Source organism: Lottia gigantea, assembly GCF_000327385.1.
Source record: "Lottia gigantea unplaced genomic scaffold LOTGIsca_1, whole genome shotgun sequence".
Classification (NCBI taxonomy): domain Eukaryota; kingdom Metazoa; phylum Mollusca; class Gastropoda; family Lottiidae; genus Lottia; species Lottia gigantea.
The window spans coordinates 9,079,888-9,107,295 of record NW_008706746.1 but is presented as its reverse complement, the minus strand read 5'-3'; the positions used below and the strand labels follow the sequence as shown (position 1 = coordinate 9,107,295).

The window sequence follows — 27,408 nt, the reverse complement described above, 5'->3', positions numbered from 1 at the left end:
GAAATGAACTTCAATATTTTGGCTATGCGACATCTATATATATGTACATGTTATGTATACATGTATTCATAATTATCTTCACAATGTCAAGCTATTACGAACTGCATCTAATATCTTGACCGTAATAGGCACGTTTTGTGTTTCACGGGAGCTTTTAAATGTAATAATGTGATTGGGTTGTACGCTAGCGAATACAGAAACTACTATGTACTTTATTCGCTATTGTACAATCGCAGCAATACAAACATCCGTGATAAAAGAAATGCGGTTATTGCAGTCAAGGTATTAGATACAATTCGTAATAGCTTGACATTTTGAAGATTATTCAAAGTAAACCAAAAATTGTTAGAGAAATTTGCTTGAAACACTGAATTCAATTCTTAAATCTCCACGAAACCTGGATTTCATGATTGACTGATCAGTTATTATAGAAGAAGTAAAGGGACAGTGCGCCATTTTTTGGTAGTTGATTTCAGTCTTTGTAGCTATACTCAGAGGTGCTAGAATGTACGAAAATCGCATAATTCCCTCAAATATATCTCAAACTAGCAAATTTACTCACTATTTCTATTTATGTCTTTTCTATATTTCATAGAGTATCTTATAATGACAGTCCTCATTTTAATATTCAAACTCGGGTAATTCTAGACAATAATGGATTGTGTGCTGTGAACACTAATACTGATTGGCTTAGATAAATAAAAAATCTGAGACTAAAGTATGATTAGTCAAAAAGAATGGCACATCTGTCCCTTTAATAATCAATAATCCTATGATTTATTGAATAATTATTGGCAAAGAAATAGAAGTTAAGAAGGTTGAGTCATGTAATACTTGTATAACAAATTAAGATGGTTATTGTTTAAATTCAATATACATGTATTATGTACTGCAGGCCACATCAAACAAATTGCTCGTCAAACTTTTACTTAAAGTGATAGTTGCCCTAATTTCACTGGCGGCATAGAAAAATGATTTGTACCTCTCTTCATTTCTATCAAATTCAAAAATATGAATTTAATACGTTGTTTGGCCCGAAATATGTGTTAGTGAGCACCATATCAATTCTATTTTTCAAATTGTCTTGGACGATAACCCTCTAAAGAGCTGTCGTATTTTAAAATCAACATTAATCCGCTCTTTAAATCAATTTTCATAAGAAAACAACAAGATTTCAACCAAGTTATATCCCTTTCGATGAGAGATAAAACATATAAAAAAAAAGATAGTCTTTACTTCCAATTACATACAAATATATATATATATATATAAACCATTTAATCATATGCACATTGTGATAAGTATATAAAAATAAAGTAAATAGAGAGACGAACAGAATATCGAATCGAGCATTGCTTTTTAAAACCATCCAGCAGTTTTAAACAACACTAATAAAAACATCATTGAAAAAATTTCACTTGCGCGGACCTGAGAGGAAGCAGTACGTGTTTATTAAACAGTAATGACATACAATATAAAAAAATATGAAACAATTCCCGATTGATAAGAATATAATTTACACACTACCGAGTAGACCTCTTCGATATTCAATCGCTTATGGTCGTTTCTTCAAGGTCCGTGATGTAATTAATATGCATTGCACTTTGTTTAGTGTTGTTTTTATACCTAAGTTCTCACTAACCCTGGTTAAAAGTTGGTGAGGCATAAATAATGCTTCAGTGCCAATTTGCTTAAAGTTAAAAGTTAAGTTATTGACACTCTTTTGGAACAGAAACGTTGTTTGACACAAATTTCTTTATATTTTGAGTAATTACACGGGAAACAACTGCTATTTTACTTCTGGTAAGATTTTTGTGGCTGCATATTGGATCTCCTTTTAGGTAAAACACAACACATGTGGTGAAATAGTTCTACTACAAACTGAATAACTTCCATAACAGTTAATACCGATATTCCAATCCATAGACCCAATGTACCACCAACATCTGATATAAACTGGGCAAACTGAAATGTAAAAAAGAAAGATACAAAATGTCAGATAAATCAAGACAAAAATCGTCTCATAACATACGCCTGTATAGCGCGATTTAGATTTTTTCTAAATCAGAGGCCTCGACTGAAACACAAATCAATAATGCTTATAAATTTTCTGTCGGGATTCTGATCGGCTGTATTCGCTAGTGTACAACCCAATTAAATGGCTGCATTCCGTGATGCAAGCTTTGTGGCTATTGCGAAGATGAGGTAAGATTTTGTTAAAGCGGGCGTCACAGCGAGCACCACATTTTCGGACGATACAATATATATCTTCTTATACCAACCTCATAATCTTGTGTCTCTGTAATATTCTGATAATTCAAATCTTCGAAATATATATTCACTTTCACAAAATTTTGACTGAAATATAAAATAGTGAATTTAGAATATAACGAGGTTTGGTCAAGGACCAGCTGGTAGAAAGGGTCTTGATTGTAAAGTTAGGTTGTTATCCCCCCTCCCCCATCCCCTGCAAAATGAAACTTGCATGGAACTTTTTGACATTAATTTTTCAAACTGTTTTAATTAGTCAGGCTATATTTTCTGACATGAAAACGATTGCAGGGAAAACCTAAGAGAAAATCATTAAATAGTAAGGCTTTATAGGCTGAAGGGTGATAGTAAGGACTTATAGGGGAAAGGGGTAATTCATTTGATCAAAGATACTAGGATACTTTCGATTTGTTTTACAGTCTTCAGACGGTAAAGTGGTTCGATTTTTTTACTTCCTGTCATTTACATACTTACGATAAAGTTCTTTTATCGGTTTGTTCAAATTCTTTACAAACTTCTTCCCCTTCATTATGACACAAAACTTGAAATAACATGTCCTGGAACGAACAATTATGAACAAAATCTTAGTTTTATCTCCTGTCCGCAACGCGAACACATCTTTTTCGAATATTAAGTGACGATCCAGACTGTAACGATTTGGCAGTGGCAGAAGGAGGGAGTCTAAACTAAGTGTGGAAACCCCCCATTGAAAATACCCCAATGCAGTATACAATAAGGGGGGATTTTATGGGTCAGTGGTATTAACTATAGTATTTCCATGAAAAAAATTACAATATTTACTTACAGCGTAGTCATCAGAGGGCCACTGTCTGGATGAAATTGACTTCGCATATTTCACTTCTCTAAATTAAAATAGAAGATTTCACATCACTTATTGTAGTGATAGTTTGAACTTATTACAGTCATTTTTTAAAATATGCTTCCTCTACAGAAACACGTTGAACATCATTAAACCTATCGTTATTTAACTTTAAAATTTATCAATTAAAAAAGTATGATCGCTGTTGGCCATATTTACTACTAGCAGTCAGCATTCAGACAGTTTTTATCTAGACCTTCGACTGTCTGGTGGACACATTGCCTTAATTTCTTTTTGATAATAAGTTTTACTTTTTTATGAAAGCGCGATAGTTATGAGCAAGTTAAGAAATTCTAAAGGTGTTGATAAGATATAACTTACTGACAAGGGTCTTGACAATCACACTTTAATCTGTTCGATTCGAATTTTTTAGTCACTCTAAATTGACATAATACTTCTATAAAAAAAAATCAGAAATGAAATGAAATAGAGTTAACAGCAACTGTTTGGGCTAATGAAGACGGCCGACGCGGCGCAGTGTACAAGATATTACCAGGACAGCGACATAAGCTGTATATTCCAGTGGTATTCTGACCTATGTATGCGCATCATATAAGCTTAAATCTTGTTTCTTTTTGGGACCACAGACGTCGGTTGGTAGATCGGAAGAGTGTAAATGGAAGCTAAGTTGCAAGTTAAAACTCGTGCGGCACAATCTGAATACAATGCAGGAATCTACATAGAAATACTGATAGCTGAAATTTGTCTAAGATAATAAACCTACCATCGTCAGTAGTACATATATTGGGTATTGACCGATATTTTCCCATTTTTAAATAAGTCTCCTCTCTTTTGGTATCGGCACATTGACACTCGTTTATGGTAGCTTCAGCTTCACAGATTGCTTGACATGCCTGAAAGATTGACTTGACAACTCGACAACTTGACAAGGCCCACAAACAGAAGACTCTAATATACATTAAGTTATGCATGAAAATATATAACTTATAGATATAGACCTACTACCTCTTAGGATGACCAAACAATTGAATGATTAACATACATCTCGGCTTGTTTCCGAAACCCTATATATATTCTGTAAAATAACATATGTATAATCAATGAATAAAATGTTGCTTAAACTAACAAATTGAAATTTTTAAATTTTTACCAAAAATGTCAATGAATATAGAATACCTCTATAATACAATAAATCCAAAAAACGAAATAATTTTGAAACATGTTGTTTTTCAATAATTATTTAGTTTAATGGATATATCGTGTTAAATATACATTCTATTACTTTGTCATGGTACCTGGTAAGCCCAAATGATGAATATATACTCTTATTATCGAAGTTTGAGACTTTCTAAGAGTAGAATTACTTTAAAATGATAGAAAAAAACTTACAGAACGAGAATATTTGATTCCATAGCGATTTTTAAACTGTTGAGTATCATTACATATTCCAAATGGACTACTCATACGACTGATGCGTACCTGAAAGAGTAGTAGCTAGATGAGGTCTGGTTTAAACAAAATGACATGTTTGACTTTGGGTATTAAAGGCATAGCTTTGGTCACCGGAAACTTCGGAAAATAAAAGAGCAAAACTCGGCAACCATCTCGGAGAGTCCTAAATACACTGTAATGCTAAATAATGCTTATTTGGTATATTCATTGAATATGGCCAGTATTTTTAACTAAATACTACCTACTAGTTTAACCCCAATATATGTTTCATCACCACCCGAAACAGCAAATCCATCTTCATAAGGCTGCGGTAGAACTCCGACATCATGGACCATGACTTGGGCACCATTACTGTTAGTTATACCGCGAATGTACTCGTGATTTTCTAAAAAGAGTATCAACTCTAAACCTGAAAAGGAAAAATCAGCTAACAAACCAACTTCTCAGTATATGTCACTACTTAGGCAAAAAACGGTGGAAAATTCCAGTTCCGAAACGAAAAGGAAAATCTGTATGTAGTAATTACCAGATCCAGGACCACTACGGCGACTTTTAAACAATCTTGATTCCAATGTAAAACAATTTCCATAATGGGGGTCAGAGACTCGCGTAAAATTCCTGAAAAGTAAAAGAAAACAAATAAGGACTGGCAGATGTGTCGACGAATTAATTAGGGCTTTCTAGCCTTTGTTGGTATTTGCATCGTTCCGATTTTAAATTCGACGTCAATGTTTTCAGTTATTCTAGAAAAATTGAACTATTGTAATACCACTAACTATTGCGAGATGTACAAGAGGAACTGCTTGGACTGACTTATAGTCACACCAACCCCTTCATATGACTGTTTTGGGATTACTTCAAGCATTTCAGATCAAATCACCTTCCAAAGACAAGTCGTGTTCACATATTCAACCAATGAATTATCTGTTCAGGTAGAGCTTGTCATGTTGTCATTAATGCGGTCACCAGCGGAAGTTAAATTAGTATAGTCGAACATGAAGAGTGTATCACGAATGTTGTCAGATCTAGATTGGGTGAAGTAACCCACAGAAAACAAACAAAAAGAATAATATTTGAGGTGTATTCTAAGAGACTTGGAAACTAGTTTGACACTTACTCTGCATAGCAACTTCGACCAGAAAACGAGCACTTGATCAGCATATTTGTCATTTTATGGCCCATTTCAAATCGTTCTTGTCTACCAAAAAAAAAAAAAAGATTACATGTATTGCAAAGAAATGTTTCAAGATTCGTTTTCCTCTAAGGTATTCAAATTACAAATATTACCATATAGTCTTGTCAAGAAATCAAGCATGCTTGCTTGCTAACCTGTAGGTCCATGGTTCAATCTCGAGATCGAGATAATACCTTAGGAATTTTCAACCCCCGTTTCTCGCGGTCAGTGATGTAGGTCAGAAAGGTTGATCTGTCTGATAATAATCCGAGGCCCAGTGTGCTACAGTTAATGATCCCTCGACTGTTGGAAATCGAAAATTTCTCTCACTGCGCACTGCAATAGCTCAATAAGTCGCAGAGAAGTAGGACATAAAACTCCATTAATTTTATTTAGCTCCTATCGCAATTTTATTTATGGTATACATACGCAAGCAAGATTCTTCGTTTACCTTGAAAAGTTATTGTACAGCGAGATAAATTCCAGATAGGTAGCATCTGCATCATCATAATCGCCAACTCTTTCCCAATCATCATCATCAAAATATTCCTGCTCGGTTTCAACACGCTTCGGTGGGGGTAGGCGTTTAGGAATTTTGTCTAAAAATCTCTTTTGGCGTATATTAGGTCTAGGTGGTGGATTACCTTGATTTGGCCTAGGCGGCTAGAATATAATAAAAACCTGTATACATGAGTCCAAACATCACAAACTATAAGAACTGCAATATCAAAAGAGGAAACGATCAGCAAAAGTAAAAAAAGTTAAAAAAAAAAAAAAATTGGGTGGGGGGATTTCTTTGGTCTAAAAGGGTGGATTCTAGTAATGATCGCCAACAGCATGGTGCCTCGATATTCTTAAAGAACAGTACTGATGTGAGATAAGAAAAATAAAACAACCCTGCGTTCAGCTGTACAATTTCACAAAACTGTTTGTGTACCCTCAGTAATCAATTGATATAACGAATCTAAATGTTAAGCTAACTGAACACAGAGCAATTTTGTCTAAAACAAATGTCGAACAATCCACAGTGAAAGTTCCACTGAACGTTGCTGAACATGAACAAATACACTTATCAAGGGAAGGAAAACATACTTTTCATTACTTGTTAAAAAGAGATAGAGGAAACTTCTTTTTTAATAAAATTACACAAAATCACTATAAGGCATGTAGCGAGTAAATATCATCTGTCAATGGGTTACTGTCATCTATCAATATGCAATTAAAGGTCCGTATTCCGCCTTATGCAAATTGATAAAAACACCCCTTACCTTATAAAGGTCTGTAACCTTCTCTGGGTCCACCTCATCAACAATGTCCCGTAGTTCTTGACTGGCTAAATGTAGTCGGCGTTTCATTATAGGGTTCACATTACATACAGTCACAGCCGGAAACGCTAACGTGTCAAATCCTAAAGCCACCTGAGTCTTGACATCAAACTCCAGATAAATAGAAAACAAATAGTAAAGATGGTAAATCATGCCTCCAGTGGCACCGAGAAAAATCAGAGTCCATGCTGCTTTAGCATACCAAGTTTTGGAAATGTTTATATAAGGTATTCCCTGGAGGGATGTTCTTTCAGCAAAGCGTACAGCAACTCGTTTGTAAGTTCTGGAAGGTTTACCATCGGATCCCGTTTCACTGGTAGTTCCAGTGTGACTTGGACGACTTTCGGATGATTTCCCTGATTCCAGATATCGTTCTCCATAGCTCTGAAACAACAATTGTGAATGAATGTTTCGAACTCTTTATTTCATTTGAGGTTGGGAATGTGCAGATATCACGTTAGTTTGTTTGAGATTTTGTCGATAGTTTTTATTTTTTTTGGGAAACCGCTGAGATAACTTTGATAAAAGAGGATCAGGGTAGTCGAGATTTAGAGACATTATAAAGCTTATATATGCTGAATTGACTGTGCAAACTGGGCTACAAAAGGAAATGGAACTAGAGCCGCGTTTAGACAGCAATAAAAACTGGCCCACTTGAAGTGAACCGGACCTGGCCCGGATAAATTGTGGCTGTCTAAACGCGGCTTAGGAGTGTAGTTATAGCATCTCCAACATCAACTTTGAACCATGTTGAACTCAAAAATATTATGGAAGATGAATCTGCGTCAATCTACATTTATCTCGGTATGTGAAAATGGCCTACATTTATTCTTATACCAGGTCAAACCATTATGACTATAGCCGCGGGCAATGTTAAAAAACAGACAATTTGACGTAAGAGTTAAGTGGATGAGTCAAGACTTAACCCATCCTTACACGAGTTTGAGCAGCAGGAAATACAGTGAATGATGTCATGCTTTATTTTGATAATATTTTTTAATGATCAGACAATAATATAGACTAAAATCCGCTGCAAGTAGTCTAGCGTGAACTTATTTTGCATTTTATAAGAACAATGGTGATAACACTCCAATTTACGTCGTGATGGTTCATTTCAAATAGCACATTTTCAGTGTAGGTTACGATTATTATGTTGAAAAGTCATTGGGGAAAACTTTATTTTGGTCGCATATTGAAGGTGGTTCACTGTAGTATATCAAAATTATTTTTAAATTGCGGAATTAAGCATTCTGCTTTGGTAGCTAAATAAGGCATGAAAGTCATTTCGAAGGAGTTAGTACAGAAACTTAAACTAGATTCCGATGGTTTTCTCCTATTTTCTAATTTTGTTTTCGACTATCCCAACCCGATACAAAATACATATCTACTTACGTTTCTGTTCGTATATGATTCTTCCTTCATCTTGGGTCGGGAGTCATGGGAATAGATTTCTCTGGGGTCGGAATATTGCTTGTTGCTGCTAAACGAGTTAACTGAGCTGATATTATCCAATCCACCGTTGTAATAGTGGTCAGGTTCCCGTCCCGTATAGATGTTAAGTGGCGATCTGGCGTACATGATTGATAGTTGTTCTTTACCACCTCAGGCTGTTATTTCACCCTACAATACATATATCAGATACAAGTTTTTACTAGTGAAAGAGTGCACTGATTTGCTAGATACAGATTTAAAGTTCAAACAAACTATTTTATAAAACAATGATTTTGATCTAAATAGAAAAAAAACGAGATAGATTTTAGAATAATAACAGAAATTGATCGTGTGAGGCTATTGTTCTAAATACTGTTCACTGCTCTAACCTTGCTGTATACGAAGTATTATGTAATTAATGTATGTGAGAAGGTGATAGTTGGGGTTGACCTCTGAATTCTGAATAGCACTTCATTAGGATGAACTGACCAGTGGCTTATCTAATTGTTTGACAGGTGAATAAAAAATAGTGCTGGTTTAGAGAACAAAAGGCTACGATAGATAAACCACGCCTTCCTTTAGTGTTTGAATTTACAACGTTTCAAATCACACAGTTCAGGATCCTTCAAACACAAAACAATAATGTTGTTACCCAGTGGCGTATAAGGCACTAATTTTTGGGTCATGCCTTCACCATCCTTCAATTTCCAAGTCCGAAAGTCCATGCTTAATATCAGGTAACTTGCTATTTTTCATTCTTATATAATTAATAACAACTGTAATGTCGAATTTCATAAAAAAAAGTTTTTTTGGGTAAGGATTTATTAATTCCTATATGGCGAATCTGGACACAGCTCGGACAAGCCTTTAACAGTTATCTGACGATTATCACCACGGTACAAATATCAATCAGAGATCAGTCTAGTTGGCAATCTCAGGAAAACATATTTTTAAAATGGGGAATTAAAAACACTTTAATCCTATCATTGGAACATATAAACGCAAGATTCGGCTTTAAAGAAGATCAATATTAAACCAAAAACAACGACCTACCTCACTGTGCCTTGTGGTTCTCTAAAAAAATATTCGCGTGCTTTAATGTTACACTAGTATTTATACTATAGTAGGTTTTTAAAACAAAGATTTGTTAAGCTGTGACAATGATGAACACTATATTATCTCACTATATCTCAGTAAGTAGTAACCAAGCAATGACTTCCATTAACTACAATCAAGGGGGCGGGGCGACTTGGTAGATTAATTGTTATTGATTAGGACCCTTTCAAATCTAATTAAAAATTTATCAAAGTCGTTTAAAAATATTTGAAGTGTATTTTTTAGATTTACTTGAATAATTACTGAGTTATATAGGTACATCTGATGATAGAGGGATTCTGTTGTATATCTATGTACACTGATGAATAAATAGGTTACTCTTATTTGGCTAAGTTTGAGAATTTAAATTTCATACTCATTCTGAAGGGTAGAATTCCCTTTTGAGATTTCTGAAAACTTTATGCCGGATAACATTTCAGTTCGAATCGAGTCTGATTTAATATTTTAGTTACACTAAGCCACAAAATTCAAATAGTTTAAACTTTTCTATTATTTTTGCAATGTATCAATTGAATAAAATGATTAAAATCAATCAAACATTGGCTTGTGTCCGAATATTTTGACAAGAATCCTTTTATAAATTCTGTGTAGGCCTACAACACTCGGGCTTAGCCTTAAAACTAAAAGGGATTGTAAAAAGGTTTTCTAACAACAAATATTATGTATATCGGCGACGCTGATTTACAATTTACGCCATTCCAATTTTCATTCAGATGTCTGTGGTTCCTGTAATTCTTCTACTAAAACTAAGTGTTTGTTGACGCGACTAATCGCGAAGGGCTTGTGATAAAACATAATTAGTGACATCATAAAACGCTTAATTTTTGTGAAATGGTAGGAACCACAGACGTCTGACTGAAAATTGGAATGGTGCAAATTGGTGCCAGCAGTGTCTCCGATACACATAATTTTGTTTAGAAAACCTCTTTAAAATCTCTTAAAGCCTGGATCAGAATAAAGAACAATACCTACATCTATTATCGAGCCTAGACTGCAAATGTTTCTTTTGATGCGGATAAAAAGTAAAAAAAAAGATATATAAGGTCAATGAACAAAATTGGTCAGTTCGAACAAAATGAGAATCTATACTCTGAATAAACATGTTTACCCTTTGTCCGACATCCTTCAAATATGTCCGTAATGTATTGGATCAGCAATCAAGCATGGCGAATTATTACTAATTCATTCACTTTTGTTCGGTTCAGCAGATAATCGAATATTAATGTGATCTTTATTTGTATTTTGGTGTAAATACGTATCATTACACAGCTGGTGATATCAAAATAATATACAAAATGTCCGTGCACTACTTGCTCTTTTTGGTGAGGGGTGTAGCACATTTCGCTGGGGTGTCTATCCAGAATTCTATGGCGTCATTTGTTTAAAGGCCATGTTTCGCCATTTTCGGGGGTTGATTTCGGGTCTTGAACGTAAATTTATAAGTCTTCACTTTCTTTTTCTATGTACACGTATTTCTTTTTTATAGTGGAGTATCAAGAAAAGATGAGTCGTCATTTTCCGACGGTGAGCTGTGAACACTGTAACTGATAAGCTTAGCTTAGAAAATCCCGTTTCTGACACTATTAAGTACGATTGGTCGGACGTGTCCCTTTAATTAGGCCTAGTTTTGTGAATGGTGATGAAAGCGAGTTTTAATATTTAAATCACCATTTTCATAATTCCATTCCATCAAGTTCTAAAAGACTAAAACAGCAAAAGATGTCAAGAGTATTATGAAAATATCTTGGCCCTTGGTTCGGACAGTCTAGTTACGTGTTGCATTTTCACTCAAAAAGGCAATGTTCATCGGATCCAACTTTTCGGACTATCAATAGTTTTGAACATGCGCAGTTGAACTTTCTACCACATGCTTCCGGTTAACTGTTTTTGTTTACTTCTGTGTGTTGTAAATTAACATTATTGTACAGAGATTTCCTTTTCAAAATGAAGTTACTAACTCATAACATGTTGACATCGAACATAATAAAAGGTGTTAAGAATGGATATCCCCTAAAAATCGCTGCGACGAAGGTGGAAGAGCGAGAAGTTGACTATAATCCTGAATTTATTACAAGACTTCTTCCAAAATTGGACTGGTCGGCTGTTCACAAAGGTGCTGTTGATCTCAACAAGGCCGAAGGAGTGCCAGAAAGCATGATGGATGATTATGAATCCAATGAAGATTTTTTAAAAACTGCCCACAATATTCTCTTACAAGTGGAAATAATTGAAGGCAATTTGGAGTGTCCAGAAACTGGGAGAAAGTTCCCCATCACGAATGGAATTCCAAACATGTTGTTAAACGAGGACGAAGTGAGTGAGAAATAAAAAGGCGTTCAGACTTTTGATAAACCCTTTTTTTGTCATGTGTGGTACATTTTGAAGTTAAAAAATATATCAATGTAATATAACATTTGTGAATTATTCAGTTTGATGAAAGAATGAATTGTTGACTGTACATTTAAAGAGAGACAACTAATCTTAAAATGATTAGTGTTGTGGAATTTCAAGAAAGATAGCATTCGTTTTAATTCCACACTACTAAGTGCCAAAGTGTGATAATGGTTCTTGTTTGTTTGCCATGAAGAAAGAACTTGTGACAATATTAGATTATAAACAAATTGCAGACTTCAATGATCAAATAAGTTTAATATTTAGAAGGCGAAAGAGGGCAATTATACCTTCAAAAAATAAGTATTTGTATTTTGAAATAGAGAAAAAAGAGTGTCAACTCACACTTGTTTTTGGTCATTGATATTAAAAGATGTGGGAAAGTTGGTGATATAGTAAAAAATTTGATTTACTTGCAAGTCGCAACACCTTTAAGAATTGTGAAATGTTTTTTTTTGTTAATTTGAGCCACATTTTCAATTCTTAAAGAATAGATGTGCATAGAAAATGTCTGTTTTAATAAAATGTGTAATTTGGGTAAAAAGAACTCAAAACTATTGTAATTTTAGGTTTATTGACAATACAATTCATGATTTTGTTTTAAATCAAAAAGCTACATCTAGACACTCTATGGAAATGTATAGAGAATAGATTGTGTATTGAAAATGTTTCACAAACATTGTGTAACAATATTGGTTAAAGGAATTTAAAACCATTGTAATTTTCTGTTCATTTGTTTCAATAAAGTTTATTGAGAAACGTTCATGATTTTGTTTTTAAACAAAAAGCTACATATAGACAATTTGGTCTTTTGCCTTAATACCGGTATGTAATTCTTGATGTAGGCCATGTTCTTGTTAATTCTTATCTTGAATAATTTGTTTTAAAGTCATTAGAGTAGGACGTAAAACTCCATTCATTTCATTTCATTTTTACAGTCATTAACCAAGACATCATGGTTTTAAATATAAAATAAAAGAATGAAGAGTACAAGAACTAAAAGGCTATGATATGACTTGACAATATCTGAAACATTTCACTCTGTACCAGGAAGATCATTTGACTCTCTCAGTAAAACTTAACAATGTTCAACAACACAACATCACACTTGTGAATGATACTTTATTTAAATTAAAATCTATTTAGCTGAAATCAGCAATGTTCAGAGCATGATTTAACTGTGGTCTTCAACTGGTATATCCCATAATAATGGATGTAATTCTCCACAAAGCTGCTATAACAATCACTGATATACTGAACCAAAACACTGGATTTGACACACACTCTGATATGGAGGTCTACAATGAAACAAAAACACATTGATCATTTAATTCTACTTAACATGATTACTTAAATTCAATTTTTAAGTGTAATACTTAAGGGATATCTCAATTTAAAAAAAAAAGGCCGAACTACTAATATCCGTATATCATGCTAAGGAAAAGGTAGGGCCAGACTAATACCTTATTTGAATCTGAATATTCCTACACTGAGAAATAATTAAATTTTAAATTCGAAGAAGGCTACTTTTCTCAAAAAATCACTTAAATGAGATGTAACAGCAGGTCAAGTAACTTACTTGACAAATGCACCCCTTTAGTGATGTCTTTGAGGAGAGCTCATATTTCAAGCTGCAGACATAATGGTTACAACTTAAAACCCTCACTGCTTAATAATTGCGACTTGAGATGTGAACAAAATATCAAGTACGCTGTCTCATTGATCAGGTATTAAGAGCACAAGTTATCAAAATAAAACTCTTACCTCACTGTAAGACACCACCGGTTTACCAGAAACTTCCCCCTTTTTCATTGGAGGAGGTACATTCAGTGGTCTCTTTCCTCTTGTGAGTAATCTCCCTTTCATAAAATGTTTTCCAGTTTCAATTATTTCAACTTCCAACATTTTACCCATAAGATCTTCTTCTTTAGGAACTAAAACCTACATACATAAATATTTAACAGCATTGAACACAATGTGACCTTTACAAACATAAACAGAACATTCCTACTAGTAAAATGCGGGGTTCAATAACACAGTCCGTTTGAGCATTGGTTCTTTACAGGACATCATTTGTTTAATATGTCGAGCAAATGGCGGCTGTGGGTTCTGACCTAAAATGGCATGTGACGGTATAATGACCTTGAATAAGTCATATTCATTCATACTTTCAGTTGATCTAGCTGTAAATCGGTACAGATAATCTGGGAAAGGTCAATGCCGAGAGGTTTGGCCAAGGACCACCTGGTAGAATGGATTCAGAGTCTTTCTAGTTGTTTCTTTCTTTTTCTTTCATTCATCAATTACTATTTATTCTTCTAAAAAGGCTGATTATGCTTTAAGGCATACCCATATTTGCATAAATACATGACAAAAATAAAAACTACACTTAGATATATCAAAATGTTAAGCAAGTATTTACTGTACCTGATCATATGATTTGTTGTGTGCTACATAATATTGTCCATCATGAGATATTTCAGTTACTAAGACTGACTGTACTTGACCTAACTACAGAATAAAATCAACAAATAACATATGTATCATATACTATATTTCATTAAATTCACTCTCCGCTCTGTATAAACACATTCTAACTCTTAAAGAAAAATAATGATTCTTTTGTTAAAGGGATTGAAAAGAATTTGAATGGTGCAAATTAATGCTATAAGTGTCCCCGAAACACACAAATAAAATAGAAAACTTCTTTTCAATCTCTTTAATCCTTAAGGAACCAATGCCATGCAATGTGCAATGAAAGACAGTGACATCTGTCCATGAGTTTTAATGTGCACATTAAGTCTTGGTTTGCTGTCCCAGCTGCACATCGTAATTTCGAGTAAGTCCTTATGTAAGAATTACTAAGCAGTGAAACTATGCATAGGAGACATCTCCAACAGATGATAAACACAAAAATCAAACCAACTTACTTTATGATTATAAGGTTGATAAGACTGAAATAATTCAGATACTCTTTTTGTTCTCTGTTTTATCTGTAACACAAATTATTTATTTTGTACCTTAGTTACATTTGGAAGATTCAATTTCTAAGGCTCTCTCTCCTTCTGGCCTTTAGGTGGCTAAAAGTTCAACTAAGAAAATTATTTGAATTTTAAATATTTTCTAGTTAGTATGACTCTCTCAGTCCCATGATAACCATACATATGTGCCTATCTGGATTTCAAAAGTGCTAATAAAAGCTATTTTTTTTTATAAATTATGAACTCCAGGTAACCTAGATTGTTATATTTTACTTCTCTTGTGGAAGTGCACATTTTGTCTAAACCAGCTGCATGAGATTCTACTATGTGTTGATAGAAATGAATATACCCCAAAATATATTATAGCTGGGCATTCTCCAAAAGGGATCTGGAGCCAACAAATCCAGACCCAGAGTGGCATCAAGTGTTCCAGAAGGGTGAGAACGCCAAGTATCAAATACTCACAGAATATTTTAAAAACTACTTACTATTTGTCTGTCTATTTGAGGCATTTTAGCAGCAGGTGTTCCTGGTCGAGGGAAAAATTGATTAATAAATAAACTTGGAAATCTGTATTCATCTACCAACTGCATCGTTTCTTCAAAATCCTTAAACAAAGTAGATTTTATTTCTATGATTTCATTCAGTTATATTTCCAAATTAGTAAAAAATCTTTATCAATTTTTCAAATAGGCTTTTAATTTTTTTTTCTATTGGGAGAATGACTCAAAAGGCCTTATTACATACAGCATTAGGTTTACAACAGAAATCTACTTATATAGATGATATAGTTAAAAGTGGTGCAGAGACTAGAAACAAGTACTATGAGTTATCAATGTCTATAATTACATCACCTGGCCAATGTACCTTGAAGTCAAGTTTTTCTTACCTCTTCTGTTTCTGTTGGAAAACCACAAATTAAATCTGTTGCTATAGTTACATCCAGTACTCTACAAAATAATGATTATTAAGGTAGGTAGGTAGATGACAAATTAACGTTTGTTTCCAGCGGATGCTGAAATTACAAACTGATAACCAAATTCATTTGTTTTATTTATTCTCTTGAATGTAGCTTTAAATTACTCAAAATCAAGGTCATACAACACATATCAATTAGAATTAGCATTTAGCATCAAAAAACACTAAAAAGTCTCTTGGACAATCCTTGACATCAAAACAATGGCCACAATACAAGCATGCAAGAACAATTGAATTGTGCTTAATCAAATATATACCTTGTTTTAAGAAAATTGACGACATGTTTAAAATCTTCCACACAATATTCTCTCTTCATGTCCATTAAAACACTATCAGAAGCTGTCTGTACTGGTACATGTAGAAAGGAATAAACTCTCGGATGTTTTAATATTTTAGCCATTTCCTAAAAATCATTATCCATTTCATGAGTCAAAAAATATGGCAATTACTATAAGTAATACTTGTAAGACATATAAGAAGGTTATATATATATACTAAGTTTCGAACAACATTCATGTAAAAAATATTTCTAAAATCATACCTCCAAATGTTCTAAAATATATGGTGGATTGGTCATTCCCAATCTCATTCTGGCACCTTCAGGTATAACTTCTACCAGTTGCCATAGTAACTGAGGTAGAGTGACCCCTATATCATGACCATATGCTCCCAAATCTTCTGATGTTAGCCATACCTCAACTACTCCTTCTGTACACATGAAAGAATTGAGGGATTTTCAATTTGCAAATTGATATCTTTGGAATATTCACAGACAGATAAAAAAGCAGATTTAAAACTTATACAGATCTTTTCCTTCATAATAGTACATATAAAGGATGAACAAAACACAAAATTATATTCAGAAGACATTTTGGGACTCTGATCAATTATACTTGCAGCCAAGATATTCACCATTGTAAAATGAAATGGAAATTTACATTCTACTTTTCTGCTCTAGATTTGGCAGATGACGACAGTGTGCAATCAGAAAAAGGTCATCTATGCCAGGACACAACCAAGGACCCCCAACTTGGCCACACAGCTCCCACATAATTGTGAATCTGAGTAAAAAATGGTTTCAAACCTTTAAAAGACTGTCTAGCTCTCTCTACAATGGCTTCAGGTCTGTAACTGCCCAGTTCACCACGAGCATGTTTTGTTTTACAATATGTACATTGATTTAAACAACCAGTATTGATGGCAATGATTTCTATTAGGGGATTTTTTCTGATTTTGGGTAAATCAAGAGTTGCTCCTCCTGTCTTTTTACCAGATTCTTTTTTCTGACTAAAAAATCTCACTGTGTTGCCTGTAAGAAGAAAGTTGAATTCAATGATCAATTACGTGTCTTTAGTTAGCCATGATCAGGAATTCCAGTTACAAATATAGAGGAAATTGGGCGGAGGGGTGGAGTCATCTTCATCATCTAATCATCTTTTCACTCTCAAAAACCTAATATGTCATCAGTTTTATACAGTAACAGAAAAATTACCACCATGGCAAAAAAATATATGATTCCTGCATAATGCATCAGTTTTGATGTAAACTAACAGACAGAAATGTTGTCACCTTTGCTTGTATTTGCAGACAAACAAAATATCACCTTTACATTCTGGCAAGTGATAAAGATAGCTGATGCTGAGCTGAATCAGATGAGAAAGTAAAATATTAAAATATATCTGTCAATTATAGGTCAATTTATCTGAAAGAAACCAAAACTAGCAAATCAAAAAAATAAATTATGTACCTTTTAATGTTTCCTCTACTACTTCTACAACTCTGTCAATTTGTTGGACACCTATAGCACTTAATCCCTGAATAAAGAAAGCAAAATAGTTTATCTAACTATCAAATTCCAACTCAAACCAAAAAATTGAGACTATTTGCAATACATTTCCTTGTTTTTCTATGAAAACAGGAATGTAAACATTATCTTTTAAAAACTGACCTATGATAATCAGCTGATCAGCAGTAGAAATGCCTTGAATTGAACTAACCGTACAGTTCATCATTAAATTACCTGCATATATTCAGACTTCTGATGTCCTTGTGGTACACAGCCTGCCAAAACTACATGTTTATCAAGTTTATTAGCTAGGGTTATGTCGTTACGAAAATGATCTTCTGCAGGATTTTTGACTGTACAACTATTTAATAACCACAGATCTGCATCTTCTTTAGATTCTAAAATAATATAGTAGTCAAAGTTCAATACATTTAATTCTGGCTTAAATATAACACAGATTTAACTGCAACTCGGGACAGCCTTTTAAATTAATACTCGATCCTGGGTTATTTCTATATCAAACTAACATTAATGAAATAGTTAAAGTTTTAAGCCTTTTTTCTGAATCTGATTAGGCTTATGAAGAGGGCAAAAACTTGCAGAGTATAATGAGGGAAAATTTGCGAAGAAAGTGTCTACCATACTATTTAATCAAATCCATGATGGACAAAAAAAAAACTTGAAAACACTGCCAGGATCTCTACAATGTTTAAAATTTAGCCTCTAATCATAATCAAATCATACCTGTGATTTTAAAGCCATAAGTGGCTAGCTGGCCAGCCATGTATTCACTATCTGAATTATTATGTGAACATCCCCAGGTTTTAACAAATATTGATTGGTTACCTTAAATAAAGAATATTTGTTGTTTAAAATATGGTTTGAATATAATATTTTCAATACAGAGCAGCTACTAGAGCTTTCTTAAAATTGTAAGAAGTTTAGTATTTCCTTATATCTGTTTAAAAAAAAATAAATTCTAATTTTTTTGTTTTACTTATACAATGTAAAGAATAAGAAGACTGGAAAGTAGGCATAATAAGTACATTTTAGGCAATATAAGCACAAACTGTTTAAATACAACATATCATATTTCAACAAGAACCAAAACCATTTAACTTCTGAAAGAGAAATTATACCTGGAATATAACTGTCTCCTACAACTTTTAAATTAGTTGATTTATTTTTGTCTTTCAAGTGTTTCTTCGCTCGAGGCATCACATGTTTCTTGGCTTTTATCCTATCTTCAACAGTTACATCATTGGCAGATATTATGTCTTCTATATCATCGATGGTTTTTTCACAGTCTGTAGGCATGTTGACAGTTTGTCTGCAAAAAAGTTGATTAGTAGAATAAACCTGTGACATATTGGGAATCAAATTTATGCAAGGGTTTGATTTCATTTTATACAGTATTTTACAATCAATTAAGTCTAATTTTGAACATTTGTGATAACTAAACCCTTTAACAGAAAACTGACCATTTTCCGAAAACTGCCATGAATTGCTATTATTCTAATGTTGCTACAACCCAGGAAAGTTCATCATCAATTGATCACATTAGATTTATACCTAGGCTAGGCCTACAATTCTACAATACCATAACTGATATTTATTCCTACATGATGTCAAAATAACAAACTGTTTCGATTATGCTCATGTCCGACCATGTGTTTGAAAGATGTCAAGAAATCAATAAATAGGACTATTTGACCCTATTGCCTACAGCTGGGCCATTCAAATCTATCAAATCTAAATGGTGGTTCGCGGTGTATACTGTTGCTACAAATCCAACCTACCACTAAATGATTTGAGAAAATTTATGAAAAATTAAACATAAAATATTGTTTCAACAGAAAATAAATTCTAACATCATGTTTTGATGTGTAGACTCTTTTTGACTTTTATATCTAAAGAGTTAATTCAAGGGAGCTAACATATGAAAAATATATTGGCAGTCCGAATCATTCCGACTTGATTTATTTCACTTACAATGTAGGACTAGTATAAAAAAGATGATAAACAATCGGCCTTAATATCCCATCTTAATACAAAAAGATAGGAAATATCCTAGAATTTGATTTTGCAAAATTCTTCTAAAATAGGATGGATGCATTTTTTACTGTCTGGAATTTTTGCAGTTGCGTCCCCTTAGATATCTTCTGCTTTGAAGTCTATTTTAGTCGTACACGTGGATAATGTTTGTAAACAAACTTTTTACTTCAATGCAATTCAGATAATTGGATAATTGATGTCATTAAATAAGAACAGTAACTGGCTTCTGACATCAAAGTCAAGTAAGCTGGCCTTGGAAATGTGAAATGTGATGTTTGTGGGAAATCTTTTCCTTTATAGGGATTGTAAAGAAGTTTTCTAATTTTTTATGTGTAGCCTATCGGGGACACTGTTTGCATCAATTTGCACCACTCCAATTTTCAATCAGATGTCTGTGGCTTCGGACAATTCCACTAAAAAACTAAGTTAGATGACGTAATTAATCACTAATTTGCAAACACTTGGTTTTAGTGGAATTGCATTGCAAGTTAAATTCCAGAAAGAAGTACAAGAAGAAATCCTGCTATGTGATTAACTAGTATGATATTTGCTGTAATTAATTGGCAAACCATACCCATGATTAGATTGAAAAGTTTCACTAAATGATGTAACGCTTGGAGACACTCAATTGTGTAACATTCTACTCTGTCTTTGTTTTTTTTTATTGAGTTTTAAAATGTTTATGAGAAATATTGTCAAGAAATGTTCCTCGTCAAAATTGATGAGCTACTCACGAAAACAATCAACACACAGTTTGATAAACCGAGGAACTATCTACTCCTTATCTTCTGGTCATGGTAAATGTGGTGTTGCTGTCATAAGAGTTTCAGGGCCACAGGCATCTGATGCTGTTAAAAAGGTGATAAATAGAGACAGTTTACCAGCACCAAGAAAATCTCATCTGATGAAGTTTTATCATCCTGTGTCCTTTGAAGCTATTGATAAAGGATTATTGCTATGGTTTCCATGTAGGTTCTGACGGTTTTAAAACTGTTTTTGTAAGCTAGGACTTCACTACATAATTAAATACTTGTGTCTTTTATATCAAGCCTAAATACCTAAGAAGAATATCTATTGAAACAGTAGTATTTTATTTCCAGATTAATCTCATCAAAATACAAATCAAGATGTTATCAAGTGTGATAATCTTCAGGAATAAGTTTTATTCCACAAAAAAGAAATGTCCAGATCTGAATCAGATTATCTCCATATACAATTGTAAAATACTCTTAATTTCAGGTCCCAAGAGTTTCACTGGTGAGGATTGTGCAGAGTTTCAGGTCCATGGTGGTTCTGCTGTTACTACAGCTATGTATGATGCTCTAGGCAGTATACCAGGTTTACGGACAGCAGAGGCTGGAGAGTTTACTAAAAGGTGAACACATTTGAGTCAAGGAAACTTAACTTCAACCATGGACTGTTCAAATGATGTACATAATGCTTCAGAAATTTAAAGTCTAGGCTCCTATGCTGAGAGCAATAATAAAACAGTTATTCTTACCAGGTTATATATACAGTATGAAAAAGATGAGTGGAAAAGACAAGGCAAAAGGTTGTCCAATGTATTTCCTATATGCTCAATATAATGCAGACAAAATTTTTTCTGATTTATATCCAAGGAGACTCTAAAAAGAAGCAAAATCTAATTGAAAAAATTGATTCTGTTCTATTTTCAGGGCATTTATGAACAATAAGTTAGATCTGACTGAAGTGGAGGGTTTGGCTGATTTAATTCATGCTGAAACAGAAATCCAACGTAAACAAGCTTTAAGACAAATGGATGGTGATTTGAGTCAACTTTATATGAGCTGGAGACAAATTCTTGTTAAGGTGATAAATTTCTTTTCAGTCAAACCCCCCTAATTCATGCAAGTTCTGTTTATGATTTAGAAACAGGGGATTGTAGTCTTTAACAGAGAACAAAGGTTCTGTGGAAAAAGAACACTTTTTGATAATACTTTCATGTTAAGTTAAAGATTATATTGTTACCTTACATATGGCATTATTGTATTTGGGTAATATGGTATCACTCAATATCATATATTAGTACATAGTCAGTTAAAGCCTGTATGGTTTTTATCTTCAGTGTGCAGCTAATATAGAAGCCTACATAGATTTTGGTGAAGATGAAAATATAGAAGATGATGTTATTCAAACAGGTGACTATTTGTATCTTAAATCAAGTGTATATAAATCTCCACTCATCAAGTCCACAAACAGACAATATTAATGAGATAGAAATGAAATTGATGTAGATATATTTTGGAATTATTTCATAGTGAATGAAGAAATTAAGAAGTTATATGTGAAGATTGAAAATCATCTAAAAGACAATAGAAAAGGTGAAAGACTGAGATCTGGAGTACATGTGGTCATTATTGGTCAGCCTAATGTTGGTAAAAGTAGTTTATTAAATCTGTTATGTAAGTAATTTTAAGATAATATGTTTTGAAATGTTGAAAACTAGTGAATCATACCCAGATATGCCCATCTGATAAATTTAATGTTTCTTGAAAATGGTTTGAAAGTGAAAGAAATATTTTTTTTATGAAAATCTATATATTCATTAGTCAGTGACAAGGGCAATAACTCTTGTTCCTGATCATCATAGAGCACCCCAATGTCTATGCCTATGATTTTATTACTATAAATTGTAAAGGGAGTTTAACCTCTTGAGAAATGAGGATTCAAAGGTTCTTGTGATATGAATTAAAGTTAAAGACCATCATCTGTTAATATCAGTGGTTATCTTATATTGATATTATTGTAGGTAGAAGTCCAGCTGCCATAGTCTCAAATATAGCTGGTACTACTAGAGATATAGAATCAGCTGTTAATATGGATGGTTATCTTATATTGATATTATTGTAGGTAGAAGACCAGCTGCCATAGTCTCACCTATAGCTGGTACTACTAGAGATATTATAGAATCAGCTGTTAATATTGGTGGTTATCTTATATTGATATTATTGTAGGTAGAAGACCAGCTGCCATAGTTTCACCTATAGCTGGTACTACCAGAGATATTATAGAATCATCTGTTAATATTGGTGGTTATCTTATATTGATATTATTGTAGGTAGAAGTCCAGCTGCCATAGTCTCACCTATAGCTGGTACTACTAGAGATATTATAGAATCAGCTGTTAATATTGGTGGTTATCTTATATTGATATTATTGTAGGTAGAAGACCAGCTGCCATAGTCTCACCTATAGCTGGTACTACTAGAGATATTATAGAATCAGCTGTTAATATTGGTGGTTATCTTATATTGATATTATTGTAGGTAGAAGACCAGCTGCCATAGTCTCACCTATAGCTGGTACTACTAGAGATATTATAGAATCAGCTGTTAATATTGGTGGTTATCTTATATTGATATTATTGTAGGTAGAAGACCAGCTGCCATAGTCTCACCTATAGCTGGTACTACTAGAGATGTTATAGAATCAGCTGTTAATATTGGTGGTTATCTTATATTGATATTATTGTAGGTAGAAGTCCAGCTGCCATAGTCTCACCTATAGCTGGTACTACTAGAGATATTATAGAATCAGCTGTTAATATTGGTGGTTATCTTATATTGATATTATTGTAGGTAGAAGACCAGCTGCCATAGTCTCACCTATAGCTGGTACTACCAGAGATATTATAGAATCATCTGTTAATATTGGTGGTTATCTTATATTGATATTATTGTAGGTAGAAGTCCAGCTGCCATAGTCTCACCTATAGCTGGTACTACTAGAGATATTATAGAATCAGCTGTTAATATTGGTGGTTATCTTATATTGATATTATTGTAGGTAGAAGACCAGCTGCCATAGTCTCACCTATAGCTGGTACTACTAGAGATATTATAGAATCAGCTGTTAATATTGGTGGTTATCTTATATTGATATTATTGTAGGTAGAAGACCAGCTACCATAGTCTCACCTATAGCTGGTACTACTAGAGATATTATAGAATCAGCTGTTAATATTGGTGGTTATCTTATATTGATATTATTGTAGGTAGAAGACCAGCTGCCATAGTCTCACCTATAGCTGGTACTACTAGAGATGTTATAGAATCAGCTGTTAATATTGGTGGTTATCTTATATTGATATTATTGTAGGTAGAAGACCAGCTGCCATAGTCTCACCTATAGCTGGTACTACCAGAGATATTATAGAATCAGCTGTAAATATCGGTGGTTATCCAGTATTACTATCAGATACAGCAGGGCTACATCAAGCAGATGATGATATTATTGAAGTTGAGGGAATCAGAAGAGCCATTAAAAGGTATCATTTTCAAATACTCTTTGTCTTGTTTTAAAGGCTGCATGGAATTTATACTATTCAAATTTTCAAATTTGGAGATCTGATTACATCCATTAAATCATCAGCCTCATGGACTCAATGTCGAAAAGGAATAATAAGTGAGCTTTTTTGTATTCTTAACCTTCTCAGTTGATATCTACATATGATTCTGGTATTTAGCTCATGCGCGAAGTTTTGGATGTTAATATCTTCAGTTAACATATTTTACTTTACTTTTGTATTATTTATAAACAAATATCAATATGATAATTTTAAATTATTTTCAGAGCACAAGAAGCAGACATTAAAGTAATTGTCGTAGATTCTACTAAACTTTTATCAAAAATGTCAAATACTCAGGATTTTATAAGCAAACATTTGAAGGAGCTCGGAATTACGACTGAAGTAGACTCTAATTTAAATTCAGAATCAGTGAATCTGAACAATCAATGTAATTCACAGAATGATATGAACATGACCAGTAAAGACAAAGACTCAGATCTGTGCTTGGACAGTGTTGGGGAGTCTTCAAATGATGAAATAGATCTGTCAGAAGTGATATTAGTTCTGAATAAGATAGATTTGCTCAAGAACAATATTGATATTAAATCAAGAGATCTTAAAACTATTGCTAAATTATCCTGTGTTACACAAGATGGTATAGATGATTTTTTAGCCTTGCTAACAGAAAAAATAAAAAATTTGTAAGTATTTCAATATTATTTTGCAACTTTAAGCTACCTGAATGAAATAATTGCAAGTATGACATTACTATACTTAATGTGTATACAAGTTGGCACTTATAGGTTGACCTCAATATTCTTATGTTAAAGTGCAGCTAACAGTTGTCTCTGTCTACTTCCTATTATGTCAATGAATATTTCATTTTCAAGCCTAGCCTTTGATTCTTGTTTTTACTTGGTGTTCTCTTTTTTGCACCATCTGACATTGAAGTTTTGATTAACAATTAGTCTGTATGGTTTAATTCTATTATTACTGGTACTTAGACAGTTTGAATGTTGATTAAATTATGATAAACAGTTAGCCCGCATTAATTCATTAATTCAAATGTTAATTTCAGATGTGGTAATCCTTTGGCTGGAAACCCTAGTTTAACACAGACTCGTCATCGAACTCATTTACATAACTGTATATATCATCTCAATCAGTATAAACAATATATAGAACTAGAAGATGTCGTCCTGGCAGCTCATCAACTACATCTTGCTTTACGAGAAATCGGCAAAATAACTGGTAAAATATCATCAGAGGAAATTCTAGATGTTGTCTTTAGAGATTTCTGTATTGGAAAATAATATTGGGCATTTTGAACACCATTAGCACGGAAAAGCAACTGTGTATGTGCACTATATTCGTCTGTGTTAAAACTTTTTCTGCGTGTGACAAGTGAGTGCCACAAGGGAAGTAATTTGTCTTCGAAAATGATTTGTGTATGTGGAATTTATTTAAGTCTGTGTCTGTGTTATGGAATTTATGAAATAAAAAACGAAGTCTGTTATTATTAAAACAATTTCATTTCCCACAAAATTAGTTAAACAACACATAAAATCAATTGCATATTTTACAAATTTCCCCAAATAAATATCAGGTGGGAATAACTAGACATTTTAAAATTTTCAACATGAGCTGTTTAACAGTTCTCAGTTTCAGAATAGGTGGCTGGCAAACCAATGTGGTCTAGTTAAAAAAATTAAGCATAATTTGATCACCATGGATTTGATGTCTCAAAATGCTCTGTTACGGTAAATTGAGCTGTTTGTAATCAAACCAATTGAATTTCTACCCTCTCCAGTGCTGGCATTTTGTGACACAGTGTTTATCAGGTTAGGTCAAAAGGTTAATTTGACGAATGTTCAACCTTAACTGAAGTGGCAATAATAAAAATAAAAGCTAATAAAAAATAAACCAGAACAAAAGTTTGGTTTAATTTTAAATAGACTGATATTCTATAAATTTGTCTAGTTATTTCCCACCTATTAAAACTATTATATGCTACTATAAATGTTAACAAGAACTCCATAAATAAGCTCAACAAGGTATATGCCACTCAGTGATTGGAAAAAACAAATTGAACAAATGATTTCATGTATATATATTAAAATGTAAGCAGTTAAGAGGTGAGCTATGTTAAAAAGCAATTACATCATCAATTCAGCATTTTAAAGTGAATATTCAAGAGAAACTGAGAAACTTCACAAACATATAATATAAAGCAAGATTTTATAAATTAATACAAAAATAATGTATCTTATTTTTTTTTTTATTACTTAAATAGATTTACATTATTTTATCTGCAAAAATATTTTTGGATGTCCAAAATATTCTATGATTTATGAGAAAAACTTAAAAACACAATACTGATGAGTTTAGTTAGTATTAAACCAAATACATCTGTTTATTTATTCCAAATTATTCTCCAGTTGCCAATTTATGCATCAATTGTTTGTGGTAAAATCTGGTCTGGAATGTTTTAATATGTACTAATACACAATTTAATTTTGTTTTGCCCTGACAAACATTAGTTTCTGACATGGCCTAGAATTCATATGGAATGTTGATGCTTTAATTCTTATATACATACATACTATATACTGAAACATCAGTGAATCTAAACAATCAATGTAATTCACAGAAGGATATATCTAAACATATCTCATATATTGTTTAAAAAGGGAGACCAAAAGCTCGCAAACAGAATACTAAAAATAATAACAAAAACTATATATATTTTCCCAACATAACAAATACAATAAAATTACCAACTAAATTACTTTTACTGAAAAAGAAATTAAAATAGGGATTAAAGGATAATTTTTAAACTTGGCCAAAATGAGTCTTTGTTCATCAGTGAACTTACCTGGTGTCAAAATTTCATCCTCCATAATCCAATAAATTCATAAAATTAAGTAATATTCCATTAAACTAAGTAATTTTGAAACAGGCCTAATATAATTTCTTAGTTTAATGGATATATTGTGTCATATAGAGATTCTATTCTTTAGTAATGGAAACTGGCAAGTCCAACTGATGAATATATATACTTGTTATCAAGTTTGAAACTTTTTGAAGAAAAATTTGAACTCCTGCACACTATTACAAAGTCAAAATGTTGGCCAAATATAAATAAAAACAGACACTGTCCAAGGGCATCTTTTACCATAACAAGTCAAACTTTATCAAATACAATGTATATACAATTTGTGCATTTTTCATTATTTTTTAATGGGATATAACAAAAACTATACAACATTATATTTTCGTTGTGAAAGATATGCATCAT

The 27,408-nt window shown here is 32.9% G+C and overlaps 4 protein-coding genes across 4 annotated transcripts; 2 read left to right on the top strand and 2 right to left on the bottom strand.

Moving 5' to 3' along the window:
• Positions 1 to 1,794: 1,794 nt before the first annotated feature.
• On the bottom strand, positions 1,795 to 8,641 carry LOTGIDRAFT_152541 (hypothetical protein; the record flags this gene model as incomplete). The annotated part of the gene is made up of 13 exons (XM_009045970.1): positions 1,795 to 1,965; positions 2,283 to 2,358; positions 2,746 to 2,828; positions 3,077 to 3,134; positions 3,473 to 3,548; positions 3,876 to 4,005; positions 4,502 to 4,591; positions 4,810 to 4,973; positions 5,091 to 5,182; positions 5,682 to 5,762; positions 6,190 to 6,401; positions 7,007 to 7,447; positions 8,456 to 8,641. The coding sequence occupies 13 exons, from the start codon at positions 8,639 to 8,641 to the stop codon at positions 1,795 to 1,797; spliced, it is 1,860 nt and encodes a 619-aa protein (XP_009044218.1).
• Positions 8,642 to 9,126: 485 nt separating this feature from the next.
• LOTGIDRAFT_205589 (hypothetical protein) lies at positions 9,127 to 12,764 on the top strand. Its single transcript, XM_009045969.1, has 2 exons — positions 9,127 to 9,231; positions 11,097 to 12,764. The coding sequence occupies exon 2, from the start codon at positions 11,555 to 11,557 to the stop codon at positions 11,936 to 11,938; it is 384 nt and encodes a 127-aa protein (XP_009044217.1). The 5' UTR covers positions 9,127 to 9,231; positions 11,097 to 11,554; the 3' UTR covers positions 11,939 to 12,764.
• A 983-nt stretch (positions 12,765 to 13,747) lies between these two features.
• LOTGIDRAFT_102163 (hypothetical protein) lies at positions 13,748 to 19,114 on the bottom strand (the record flags this gene model as incomplete). Its single annotated transcript, XM_009045968.1, has 12 exons — positions 13,748 to 13,942; positions 14,429 to 14,512; positions 14,932 to 14,994; positions 15,471 to 15,590; positions 15,872 to 15,932; positions 16,218 to 16,363; positions 16,502 to 16,668; positions 17,045 to 17,269; positions 17,708 to 17,774; positions 17,981 to 18,144; positions 18,491 to 18,592; positions 18,886 to 19,114. 12 exons carry the CDS (start codon positions 19,112 to 19,114, stop codon positions 13,748 to 13,750), a joined length of 1,623 nt encoding a protein of 540 aa, XP_009044216.1.
• A 1,408-nt stretch (positions 19,115 to 20,522) lies between these two features.
• Positions 20,523 to 25,423, top strand: LOTGIDRAFT_103257 (hypothetical protein; the record flags this gene model as incomplete). The annotated part of the gene is made up of 9 exons (XM_009045967.1): positions 20,523 to 20,769; positions 21,041 to 21,176; positions 21,478 to 21,631; positions 21,888 to 21,960; positions 22,081 to 22,224; positions 23,921 to 24,089; positions 24,395 to 24,512; positions 24,633 to 24,811; positions 25,189 to 25,423. The coding sequence occupies 9 exons, from the start codon at positions 20,523 to 20,525 to the stop codon at positions 25,421 to 25,423; spliced, it is 1,455 nt and encodes a 484-aa protein (XP_009044215.1).
• Positions 25,424 to 27,408: the final 1,985 nt, after the last annotated feature.

Excerpts from the sequence above, each read along its gene's own strand:
- LOTGIDRAFT_205589 (XM_009045969.1), top strand. The coding sequence starts at position 11,555 with ATGAAGTTACTAACTCATAACATGTTGACATCGAACATAATAAAAGGT.